This window comes from Sorex araneus, chromosome 10, assembly GCF_027595985.1.
Source record: "Sorex araneus isolate mSorAra2 chromosome 10, mSorAra2.pri, whole genome shotgun sequence".
NCBI classification, from domain to species: Eukaryota; Metazoa; Chordata; class Mammalia; order Eulipotyphla; family Soricidae; genus Sorex; species Sorex araneus.
Genome location: NC_073311.1, coordinates 29,852,866 through 29,865,650, shown reverse-complemented (window position 1 = coordinate 29,865,650; position 12,785 = coordinate 29,852,866). Strand labels below are relative to the sequence as shown.

The 12,785-nt window shown below is 35.0% G+C and overlaps 1 protein-coding gene across 5 annotated transcripts in view; it reads left to right on the top strand.

The window, feature by feature from the left end:
• CEP290 (centrosomal protein 290) overlaps positions 1-12,785 on the top strand; it is an 85,516-nt gene that overhangs the window by 49,375 nt on the left and 23,356 nt on the right. For all 5 annotated transcript variants that reach the window (XM_055118086.1, XM_055118089.1, XM_055118088.1 and 2 more), the window contains 9 exons: positions 937-1,101; positions 1,973-2,080; positions 2,280-2,414; positions 3,681-3,947; positions 4,334-4,441; positions 5,115-5,314; positions 8,262-8,475; positions 10,576-10,713; positions 12,420-12,641. In XM_055118086.1, coding sequence (XP_054974061.1) covers positions 937-1,101; positions 1,973-2,080; positions 2,280-2,414; positions 3,681-3,947; positions 4,334-4,441; positions 5,115-5,314; positions 8,262-8,475; positions 10,576-10,713; positions 12,420-12,641 — 1,557 coding nt within the window. The remainder of the gene's footprint in view (positions 1-936; positions 1,102-1,972; positions 2,081-2,279; positions 2,415-3,680; positions 3,948-4,333; positions 4,442-5,114; positions 5,315-8,261; positions 8,476-10,575; positions 10,714-12,419; positions 12,642-12,785) is intronic.

The following is a 12,785-nucleotide window of genomic DNA, read 5'->3' as shown; positions in this document are numbered from 1 at the left end:
AGAAATTCTGAATTCAAATAATCTTAAAGTTTATAGGATTTTATAATAATTATAGATTGTTTGACATTGATTAAATTCTATTTATAGCTATTACTAGTTTAAGACCTATTTTCAAACAGTATGCCCATATTGTAGTTACTATTTTTTTTTTTTTTTTTGCTTTTTGGGTCACGCCCAGCGATGCTCAGGGGTCACTCCTGGCTTTGCACTCAGGAATTACTCCTGGCAGTGCTTGGGGGACCATATGGGATGCCGGGGATGGAACCCGGGTCGGCCGCGTGCAAGGCAAACGCCCTACCCGCTGTGCTATAGCTCCGGCCCCCTGTAGTTACTATTTTTATGGGGAGTTGGACCCCCTTGGTGTTGCTCAAGCTTATTCCTGACTCTGTGCTCAGAATTTACTTCTGGTGTTGTTCTGGGTACTGTGTGTGGTGATAGAGATCAAATCTGCATCTGCCACATGCAAGGCAAATACCTTAGCCCCTGTCCTAGATCTCTAGTCCCAAATAAATTTTTAATATGGTTTTGTTTTTACACATTTAAAATGTGTTAGGTGAAGAATAATTTCATTACAGTAAAGTTTTATTTTCCAGACTAGAGACATTTGTGACATCTACTTTGAAAGTAAATTCTACGTTTCAGTTACATACATTGTGGAATTACAGTGAGTGTCCAATAAACATGAAAGTAATTTAAAAAATAAAAACGAATGTTACTGCTAGTCCTTTCAGCATGATTAGAATACCATTTTATGTTAAGATCTCACATATTCATAGGCAAGTCTACGGAAGTTCAGAACAAACTTTGCCATAGCTTCACCAGAAATCTTTTGTATCTTACATTCTTATGGAATGTCCATTCATTTCCATTACAAGCATTAAGATCAGTCTAAATATAATTATTTTAATAGCCTTTATGTTTGTAATATATCATTAGGTAATCAGTTGGCATATGAAAATGGAAGAACTTCGTCTTCAAGAGCTTAAGTTAAATAGAGAGTTAGTCAAGGATAAAGAGGAGATAAAATATTTAAGCAATATAATTTCTGAATATGAGCGTACAATCAGTAGTCTGGAAGAAGAAATTGTGCAGCAGAACAAGGTTTGTCTTTATATTTATTTGGTGCTCTTTGCTAATATTAAATATGAGAACATTTTATGATCTACATTATTCTACTTGAGTATAGCTCTTTAAAATATTTTTATTAAATTATAGATTATTATTAAAATATATATCAATATATCTAGTTGCTAATGACTTCAAAAAGATCAATATATAAGCAGCTCTGTATTTGGTAAATTAACTTTATTTCAATATCAGTTATTTGATTATAAAAATTTATAGAGAGTAGGGTGCAGCTAATAAAGTGCTTTAGAATAAAGTATTCAGACTTCAGAGAGTGATAAAATCACTACAGGCCTCAAGGATTTGATGTGCCCTCTGCTTACATTTTTCTTACCCAAATACTTTGTGATTTCTGTTTTAACTTTTTTCAGGTCTTAGTTCATATGTTGTACTTAATTAGTGAGACCTGTATCAGTATTCAATAGTAAATCCTACCATCAAAATTTCCTAGAGGTTGTCTAGTTTCAGTTTTTTCCATAGTGCTGTCCATTTTTTGACTTAGTGTATACTTAGATTACTTATTGACTCTATTTCCCCTACTAATATAAAAGTTTCTGGATGACTAGGATTTAATTCTGTTCACTGTTGTGTTTGCATTTACCACAATAGTGCTGTTTTCCATTGCACATGCCATCAAATATGTTTTGGGTGGATATTTGGTTGGAAGATGTGTGGATTGGAATTCTGCCTTCATAACTGCCCTTCTCTGTTCTTAGGCAGACTTTTTCAACGTTTTTTTCCCTATAAAAAGAGAATAATAATTTTGACTTTAGCAGGTTGATGTGGAAGTAAAGAATATGCCTGGTGGATGTGTCTTCGTGAGTCTAATACAGACTATTTTTTCTAGTTTCATGAAGAAAGACAAATGGCTTGGGATCAAAGAGAAGTTGAGCTGGAACGTCAACTAGATGTTTTTGATCGTCAACAAAATGAAATACTAAATGCAGCACAAAAGGTATAAATGATTAATCTGTTTCCTTTGTGGTAGTGTTGTCTATAATGGCTCCCAGTAGAAATGTTTCTAAGGATTTAACTTCTGTTGATGTTAGCTGGCTGTAAAAGTGTGACTTAAGTAAGTGATGTAATGTTAATTCTAAAAAGTATTATTGTTATCAGTGCTGAAACTGCTTTTTTTTTATGCTATTGTTTAATAGTTTGAAGAGGCCACAGGATCAATGCCAGACCCCAGTTTGCCCCTCCCAAATCAACTTGAGATTGCTCTAAGAAAAATTAAGGAGAATATTCGAATAATCCTAGAAACAAGAGCAACTTGCAAATCACTAGAGGAGGTAATTAAAATAAATTGCCTTTTCATTGGTATCTTATTTGATATGTGTGTATGATTTAAAAATTTATGAGTAGTACACTGGGTGATGAATGTGTAGACTCCTCTATTCTCCCGTAAATATGTAACAACCAATAAAGAACAGCAGATATGTCTGATCTCACTGTCCATTCAACCATTGCTTGTCACATTTGCAGATACTCACCAGTAGTAAATCATGAAAGGAAAAAGGAAGAACATCAGATTGTAGCATTATGAGCGATTATATTACCCTCGCCTGTGTAATCAAGTATTACTTTATCCTTTTTATTTCTGTGTTTTCTTTTTCCTTTTCTCAGCCATAGCCAGCAGTACTCAGGGATCAGTCCCGAGAGTGCTCAGGGAACCATTCTGTACTGGGGAGCAAACCCAGGTTTTTGTGCGAAACACATGCCCCATTCTGTTGTGCTCTCTCTGTCCTCTATGTTTTCCTTTATGTTTTTCTGTTTTCTTTTCAAATACATGATGCGTAGCCTACAAAGCATTTTTCTGTTCATTTTTGTGCTTTGTTGAAAGGTTTAAAGGTAAGCTAGACATTATTTCTTTATTTGATCTAGGCCTTAAATTTGAGTATTTTCAAAACTATATTAAATTATGTGAAAGTATAAAATGCTGAGATGCTCATTTAATTATGTTTTTAGACAGTACAAATACATTTAAACATTTTTGCATTTTGTCCAACTGAGAAAACTTTTTTTTAGTTTTTGCAAGATTCTTTTTGTGTAATGTTACTGAATTGCTTGATTTAAAAATATCTGCCGTAATGCTAGTGAACTGTAAGACTTACTTATTTTGTACAATATTAATAGCAGAATTTACAACATAGTATTCTTTGACTTGATCACTGACATTCCAGTTTTTATACTTTCAGCTGACTTTTATGGGTTACTCTTTTTGTGTTATAGTAGTCATTAGACTGAAAAGGAATAATTCATTAGATTGCTTTTCTACATTGAGCACTGCTACTTCTCATTCTAAAATGAAAATATATTTTAAAAGTACCTTAATTATATTTTATTTTTACTGTAACACATGATCTTAGAAGTTATCTGTCTTTGTATATTGTTGTTATAGAAAAATAAAATAATTAAACCACTTTAAATACTGTATTGTTATTTGAAGTGAAGTGAAAAAATAAAACTTTAGGTTTTGCTTATAACTAACTAAACTTCAAATAAAGTGTTTTTTTAAGATAAAAACACTTTAATTCATTGTGATTTTATCATTACAGAAGCTAAAAGAAAAAGAGTCTGCTTTAAAGGTAGCAGAGCAAAATATTCTGTCGAGAGACAGGGTTATCAATGAACTAAGGCTTCGATTGCCTGCCACTACAGAGCGAGAAAAGCTCATAGCTGAACTCGACAGAAAAGAAATGGAACCAAAGTCCCATCATACATTGAAAATTGCTCATCAGACCATTGCAAATATGCAAGCAAGGTTAAACCAAAAGGAAGAAGTATTAAAGAAATATCAACATCTTCTTGAAAGAGCCAGAGAGGTACTTCATTGTATTATGGGATACTTTTTTTTATTTATTAATATGTTTTATAGTCAAAAACATGATACTGTTTTGCCTGAAAGTGGTAGTTCATTTCATGCTTTTAGATGATTCTATTTTAGGAAATGTTATTGATAATTTGTATAGAATTAGGTTAAAAGATGATGGATGTATCTTTTGGATATAAATTGTGATAGAAAGCTGGGTTTGTTGACTTAAATTGTGCTAGAGAAAATGTATATTAATAAAAATATAGCCTGCATATATTCCTTCTCTGCCTCATAGTGTTTTTAGAAGATAATGATAAAAAAATTGTGGAAGATTTTTAGCATGTGAATTTATCTGAGTCAGAATTTAATGTACCATTTTTATTTGCTGCAAAATAGGAGCAAAGAGAAATTGTTAAGAAACATGAGGAAGACCTTCAGATTCTTCATCAAAAATTAGAACTACAGGCTGACAGTTCACTCAATAAATTCAAACAAACAGCCTGGGTAAGATTTTAAGAACTGTGTTTTATTTATTGATTGTTTAGAGCATGTAAATTAAAAGTGAAAAGTTTCATTCTTTTTTTCTTAGTTGAAGCCACCCTGATTTTGTTGCCGGAACAATTTCTGGAAAACACTGCCTTAATAATTTGTCTCTGTTTTTAATAGTTCATGCCACTTGTACAATCTTGCTTATCTTTCTTAGCCATATACTCAAACCTTTCATGATCTTGTCTCTCAGTCTTCATTTATCCATTCCATGATGTTTCCATGTTCTTAATTCAGTTCACCTCACCTCTTTTGATCATCGTATTTGCATTGATAAATTGGCATGTCTTTCATCTCTACCATTCACAATGGTAATGTCCTCAAGTCCCACTTCATTAATTCAAGAAACACTTAATTTTCTTCCACAATATATAGGCATGTTACTAGATACTGAGACTATCAGTAATATGATTTCTACTGTTGCCACAAATCTTCATTACATATTAATCATTAAATTTTAGGTTAGCATTTTTTTTCTATTTTTTTTCGTTCTTATTTCTTTTTTTTTTTTCTCTCTCTCTCTTTTTTTTTTTTTAGGTTAGCATTTTTTGACCAGTTGAGGAATCAGATTAATTGGGTCAGTTATGGCATTAAGTGACATATTAATAAAGCTAAAATATTCATTTCGTAGGATTTATTAAAACAGGCCCCTACTCCAGTTCCTACCAATAAGCATTTTCTTCGTCTGGCTGAGATGGAACAGACAGTAGCAGAACAAGATGATTCTCTTTCTTCACTTTTGATGAGACTTAAGGTAGTATCACAAGAGTTAGAGAAACAAAAAGAAATCACCGAATTAAAAATCAAAGAATTTGAAACTGTCAAATTTCGGTAAGTCTTAGAAATGTATTGTGAAAATGGGCAAATTTATTAGTGACGTGATGGAAATAAGCATAAGCAATTTTGTGTAATGCGTTGTTCTAATAACAACACATATTATCTCACCTCATCCTTAAAGAGTGCTTATGTTATATAATTATCCTGACTGGTTTTTTTTTTAAGTAAATAGATTTTATTCAGAGGTTTCTGAGGGAGGGAGGAAGGGATAAGTGGGAGAGAGAATAGTAACAATAACGCGCTCAAGAGAGAACTTGGGCTTCTCCAAGGGCGGAGGAAGCCACTACACATAACCGAGCTTTGGACACAAAAGTATGAAAGCATGAAAGTACACATCTCAAGAGGGGAGATGCGGGCGACACATGTGCTTGCCACATGGGCCCAAGCAGCACAAGGGCTCAGGCAGCATATGTGCCTCCTGTCTGGTTTTTAAGAAGAAATTTAGACCACAGAAAGGCACAATGATATTTATGTTAGGCCGTGGAAAAATAGTCTGAATCTAGTAGTCCTATTTAAGTAGACAGATTCCTTTTTTTAATTTAAATTTATTTATTTTTTAATTAGTGAGTCACAGTGAGGGTACAGTTACAGATTCACACATTTTCGTGCTTGTTTTTCCCTCATGCAATGTTTGAGAGCCCATCCATCCACCAGTGTCTATTCTCCACCACCAATGAACCCAGTATCCCTCCCACCCACCCCCAATCCCTTCCCCCCACCCCACCCTGCCTCTGTGGCAGGGCATTACAATTTGATATCTCTCTTTCCTTTTGGGTGTTGTGGTTTGCAATGGGGGTATTGAGTTGTCATTCTGTTTAGTCTCTAGTCTACTTTCAGCATGCATCTCCCTTCCCCCGCAGGATCCCCAATCACATATTACTTGGTGTTCCCTTCTCTATCTGGGATGACTTTCCCCCAGCGTGTGAGGCCAGCTTCCAAGCTATGGAGCCAGCCTCCTGGTATTATATACTTAAGTAGACAGAGTCTTATCCGTAATTTTTTTTACCCCTTATGCTTCTTCATCTATAAAGTGGAGATGCTGTATTCATTCTGGTTCTCTCATGGTGATTCTGTAAAGAACATATGATACTGCATATGAAAGATATTTGAAAATAAGATCTTCCATAGTTTTGGCATACAAGAGACTCAATAAATAGTTGTTTAGTTATTACTAACAATAGGAATAGTGGGGATAACACTTATCATATGTTTTAGGCTTTAGACATTGTTCAGTTATCAGAATATCAATTTAAAGCTTAAGATAGTTCTAAGTTATATATTTTCGAATATTTTAGAAAGACCCAACTCTCAGCTTTAGTATCTTCTCTGAACCAAAACTAGAAAATTGAACTAGCAGATGTATACTTCCATTTTAATTCTGAAATCTTTTTTAGAACCTTGATCTTACTCATTTAGATATCGCTAACAAAATTTGCAGACTTTTTTGTCTTTATTAAGAAGCTGCCACCTTTAGACATTTTCGCTAAAGTATGTGAAATACTTTCATTGTAACTTCCCACATTCTATTTTATGTGGAAATAAAATAAAAACTTACTTTCATAGTAAGTTTGACTTTTGTTTCAGGTGTAAAATAAATAGTGATCTTTATTTTTATTTTATTTCTTTTTTTTTTTTGCTTTTTGGGTCACACCTGGCGATGCACAGGGGTTACTCCTGGCTCTGCACTCAGGAATCACCCCTGGCGGTGCTCAGCGGACCATATGAAATGCTGGGAATCAAACCCGGGTCGGCCGCGTGTAAGGCAAACGCCCTACCCGCTGTGCTATCGCTCCAGCCCCCAATAGTGATTTTTAATATAATTGCTAAATATAGAAACTAGTTATTTTTAAAAAAACTTCTTATGTGTATTTGCTATGGAAAATATCTTAAGTAGTTGTACTTTACCATGTCAGTTTTGCCTGAAATTTTGCTTTCATTCTGTGTGTATGTAAGTGTGCCTATTTCAGTTTTCTTAGGAAGCTACAGATATATAAGTTGTTAAGTTGTTTTGTTCTTTTTCTCCTTTTTTTGAGCCGCACCTGGTGGTACGAAGGGGTTACTTCTGGCTTTGTAGTCACTCCTGGGGGTTCTCAGGGTACCATATGGGGTGCTGGGGATCAAACCTAGTTCTACCATATGCAAGGCAAGTGCCCTACCCACTGTGCCATCTTTCTGGTCCCAAGAATAGTGGTTCTTAACTAAGATAATTTTGCTCTCCCTCTGGAATATTTTTGAATTATCAGAGACATTTAATAATGACTAGAGACTTTTATTTTTAACAGCAAAAGTACATTTTTATATAACAGAGACTAAAAAAATGATAATTAAAGTTAGCTGTTTCTGTCATTTAGAGTATCGATCACCTTGTTTCTATCTTAGATTATTGAAGAGCATCTCTAGCATATTCCAGATCATCTTAAGCATGACGTATCCAGATGATTCAGTTATTGTTCCCTTCCATTTGTCTTCATTATCTCTTCTAGAAATAATTTTGATTATGTCAACAAGGTGTTATTACTAGCATCTTACAGACAAGGAATGCTACTTAATATATAACACTGGACAGGGGAGTGGTTTCCTTTCTAACCCTCAAAGGGAACAATTAACTAATTAAAAAATAGGACATGGGTGGAGAAGCCTAATATAGAGGAAACACACCTTACAGAAGCAGTAATATGTAAAATGGTATTTGTATTTTGTTCATTTTTTATGATATTAGCTAGTACCACAAAGTTATTTGATAACAGTCTTTGCCAAAAATATTAGAAACTGGAAGAATATAGGTTAGTCTGTATTGATTAAGACTTAGATTAAAAAATTATTCTTTTGGATTAGATTAGGACTTAGATTGTGATGATACTTATATATAGATAAAAGCATATATTAGGCTCTACATCTGATAGATATATACACGTATATATATAATATACATATATATTAGGCTCCAAGAAAACCATGCCGAGGAAATAAGAAAAGTGAAGGCAGAAATAGAAGATCTAAGATGTCTCCTGGCTCAGTCACAAAAGGAGTCACGAACTTTAAAATCTGAACTTCAGGCTCAAAAAGAAGCAAATTCAAGATCTCCAACAACTACTATGAGAAATCTAGTAGAGCGGCTGAAGGGTCAGTTAGCCTTGAAAGAGAAACAACAAAAAGTAAGTAACAAAAAACTATTATCAACATTTGTTGGGAACAGTTTTTCCCTAACATGCCCAGACATGTTGCGCACTGGATCCGGGCAGACATGGGGCAGAGAATGACAGGCACTCGGAGAAACCACTCTGGGAGATGGCCGATGGCCACTCACTTTATTGCCAAATACACACATATTTATTTTATAGAGGGTCTCAGCCTAAGAGGATGGTCCAATCACATAAAGTTTATCATTACTAACCTATCACCTCTCCAACTCAGCTTTGCCCCAGCCCAATCCCAGTTAGGGCTAGATGCTGCAGTTAGGAATGACACCCTAAGCATAAGTGACAGTTCTTGGGGGTTTGGGTGAGACTCGAGGCCAGATATCTGATGCTTGTAAAATGTACCCAGACACTCCCTACTGGGTCACTATGCAGGGACAGGTCTTATCTGCTATGCAGGGACAGATCTATCTGCTCTGGTGCCTGATGCCTTGCTCCACAAACATTTAGGAAAATTATAAACAAATTGATCATGTTAATTAATTGTCTTTATCTTTTTATAGTGTCATCAATATGACCTATCGGTTATCTATGGAAAATAAGGGTATATTTTAGTTGTCCTATTTCCTCTTTTTCATTGAAATTTTATACTACAAAGGCTGTCACTGTCACTGTCATCACGTTCCTCATCAATTTGTTTGAATGGGCACAGTAACGTCTCTCATTGAGAGACTTTATGTTACTGTTTTTGGCATATCCAATATCCAATACACATGGGTAGCTTGCCAGGCTCTGCTGTGCGGGCTTGATACTCTCGGTAGCTTTCCGGGCTCTCCGAGAGGGGCGGAGGAATTGAACTTGGGTCGGCCAGGTGAAAGGCAAAAGCCCAACCGCTGTGCTATTGCTCCAGCCCGCTACAAAGGCTGTTTTGAGCAATTTGAGTAACTTAACATTTTCATCAGTTTGGGAGATTAAGATAGGAAAGAACTAGGAAATTACTGTGAATAGGAAAAATTAAGAATAAAGTTCACAAAGATAGTTTTATAATTTTGTTTCGGTTTTTGTGTTTGGGGGCCAGATCCAAGTCTCAGGGATTAACTACTGGTAGAGCCGGGGGGACCATATGAGATTGCTGGGGGTAGTACCCAAGCCAGCAGCATGCCAGGCAAGCACACTGAGCACTGTTGTCTCTCCAGCCTACAAGGGCAGGAGGGATTAGGTCAATTCATATCTGATACATTAGTTTTTCATTTTTCAGTTATCTCAGATTTGATACACTCAGTTACTCTGGAAGATTTTTTACTATCCTCCCTCATGAAATTTATGGGCTAAACATTTTTATTTTTTGACTTCCCTTCTCAATATAGCATCTCATCTAAATATGTTTCCGTATCAGTTTAATGTCTCATATAAATATGAGAAATATATCTGAATTTGAATATTTGAAAACTAAGCATACTTACCTGACTTTGTAACATACATTGCTTGATGTATTGCTGTATTCTTTTTGTTTGCATGTTTTGTTTTGGGGTCACTCCCTATAGTGCTCAGGGGTTACTCCTGACTGCATTTGGGAATCACTTCTGGTGGGCTTAGGGGACTATATGGGATGCCAGGGATCAAAACCTGGGCAGCAGCATGCCAGGCAAGCTCTCTACCCACTGTACTCTCACTCTGGCCCAATATTACTGTATTCTTAAAATAACTATTATCAAGACTTTGAATTCTAACATGCATTTAGGAGGAACTGAGTGCAATTACTAATGGAAATTTATTTGAAAAATTTAGGTTATTCGTATATGAGTTATGTTTGATAAAACTTGGTATTTTAGAAAAACAGTTGATATGTAATAAAGCTTTTTAAAAATATATTTTATATTGTTTGGATAAAATACCATTTTTTTTTCTTTTTGGGTCACACCCAAAAGAAATGCTCAGGGTTTACTCCTGGTTTTGCACTCAGGAATCACTCCTGGTGGTACTTGGGGGACATATAAGATACCAGGGATCAAACCCGGGTCGGCCGCGTGCAAGGCAGATGGCTTACATGATATGCTATCGATATGGCCCCTAAAAATACCAATCTTTAAAATGAAATGTGTGCATTTAAATTTTTAGGCACTTAGTCGAGCACTTCTAGAACTTCGGGCAGAAATGACAGCAGCAGCTGAAGAACGAATTATTTCTGTCACTTCTCGGAAGGAGGCAGATCTCAATGTTCAACAGATTGTCGATCGGCATACTAAAGAGCTAAAGGTTAGTATTAATGCATTCACTCGTGAATAATTGCCTAATGATTATTATGGCAAAGGAATTTATTTTCATTTTTAACTTTTTTTCTTTTTTGTGGGGGGTGGAATCCATACCTGTCAATGCTCAAGGGTTACTCCTGTTCTGCACTCAGGTGTCACTCCTGGCGATGCTAAGGGACCAAAATTGGTGCCAAGATTAAACCTGGGTCAGCCATGCAATGCAAATGGCCTACCTGCACTACGATTGCTCTGGCTCAGGAATTTGTTTATTTATTTATTTATTTTTATAATGTAGTATTGCTATTTATGCAACCATTCATTAAGCTGATTGAATTGGGCATGAACTCCACAGGAGTTTATTTTTATGTGTAGTAATTCTTGGTAAAGAATAAGGGCTTATCATAAATTTGTGGAAATACATATACATGTAAACACTTATTTTTGTAACAATAGGCATCTTTACTATAAACATGTACTGATTAATATTTTGGAGGGTTAACATTGGAGAAATCACTGTCAGTTGCTCTTATTAATAAAATAATATTTAAGCATTTTAGTTAGCATTTTTACTTTGAACTTGATAAGATAGCTCTGTATTTTTTTTTCTTTTTGGGTCATACCTGGCGATGCACAGGGGTCTCTATGTCTTTCTCTTGCTAAAGTGTCTTCTCTTCAAATCCTATTTCTCAAAACTTTTTAACTTCTCTAGGACAGTTTCTGTTTTTTTTGTGATTCTATTATATATTACTAATTTCCTAGTAGTATTATTAGTAATACTTTTGATATAATACTTTACTCAAAAAATGGCAAATTAAATACCAATAGTCTCTCTCTCTCTCCTTCTCTCTTTCTCTTTCTCTCTCTCTCTCTCTCTCTCTCTCTCTCTCTCTCTCTCTCTCTCACACACACACACACACACACATACACACACACACACACACACACACACACTCAGTTTACCACTCCTGGCAGTGCACAGGATGGCTCCTGTGTCTGCCTTGTGCAAGGCAAGAGCCTTCCACTCTACTGTCTGTCCAGCCAACATTCTTTTCACGATTACAACATTCTATTTCACAATTTCAAGAGTCCCAAGGACAACTTGGGACTCTCTTCTGGTGGCCTATCTATACTGACCAGTATAATGAATACCCTGTCTAGTCTTGTCTTACAAAGTAGGTAAGAAAATATTTGAAGTCCAGTAAATTTTATACTACTCTTGTGTTTCAGTAGTGTTTAAAACATTGCCATTGTACACTGATATTATTTCTTCATTTTAACAAATGTAGCAGTGAAACAATTGCTTATTTGATACAGTTTTGTTTCTGGATATTTACTACTAATTTTCTTGGACTGGTTTTCCTATGTGCTCTTTTGTTTACTACATAAAGGATTTAGTGCAGTTAAAATCAAGAGATAGTATAGCAAGTAGGGCATTTGCATTGCACATGGCCAACCAGGATTCAATTTTGGCACCCTACATGTTCCCCCCAAACATGGCCAGGAATAATTTCTGAGCTCAGAGCCAGGAGTAACCCTGAGCATCTCTGGGTGTACTCCAAAAAACAAAAACAACAAAAAAATAAAATACAGATGGAAAAATATGTGTAGTTGTTACTATTTTTTCCCTTTTGTATTTAAAAATTTTGGTCACAATACTTCATTCTGCTATTATTTTTGATAATTGGCAAAAATTACTTTTCTTTATCTCAGTTACAAATTGAAGATTTAAGTGAAAATATTTCCAAATTGAAAGAAGCTCTTAAAACAAGTAAGACCAGAGAAAACTCACTTACCGATAATTTGAATGAATTAACCAGTGAACTGCAAAAGAAACAAAAAGCCTACATGAAAATTCTGAGAGAAAAAGATGGAATTGATCAAGAGAATGATGAATTGAAACGGCAAATTAAAAGACTAACCAGTGGATTACAGGTAATTTTATATTTAATTGTGATATTGTCTTTGATAAAGATGGTAGTTGATGCCTATGTTTCAATTTTATCTGTATTTGCTGAGACTAGGTGTCAAATAACTTTCAGACTAACATAGCTAATTTCTTTTGTGATGTCTATTTCA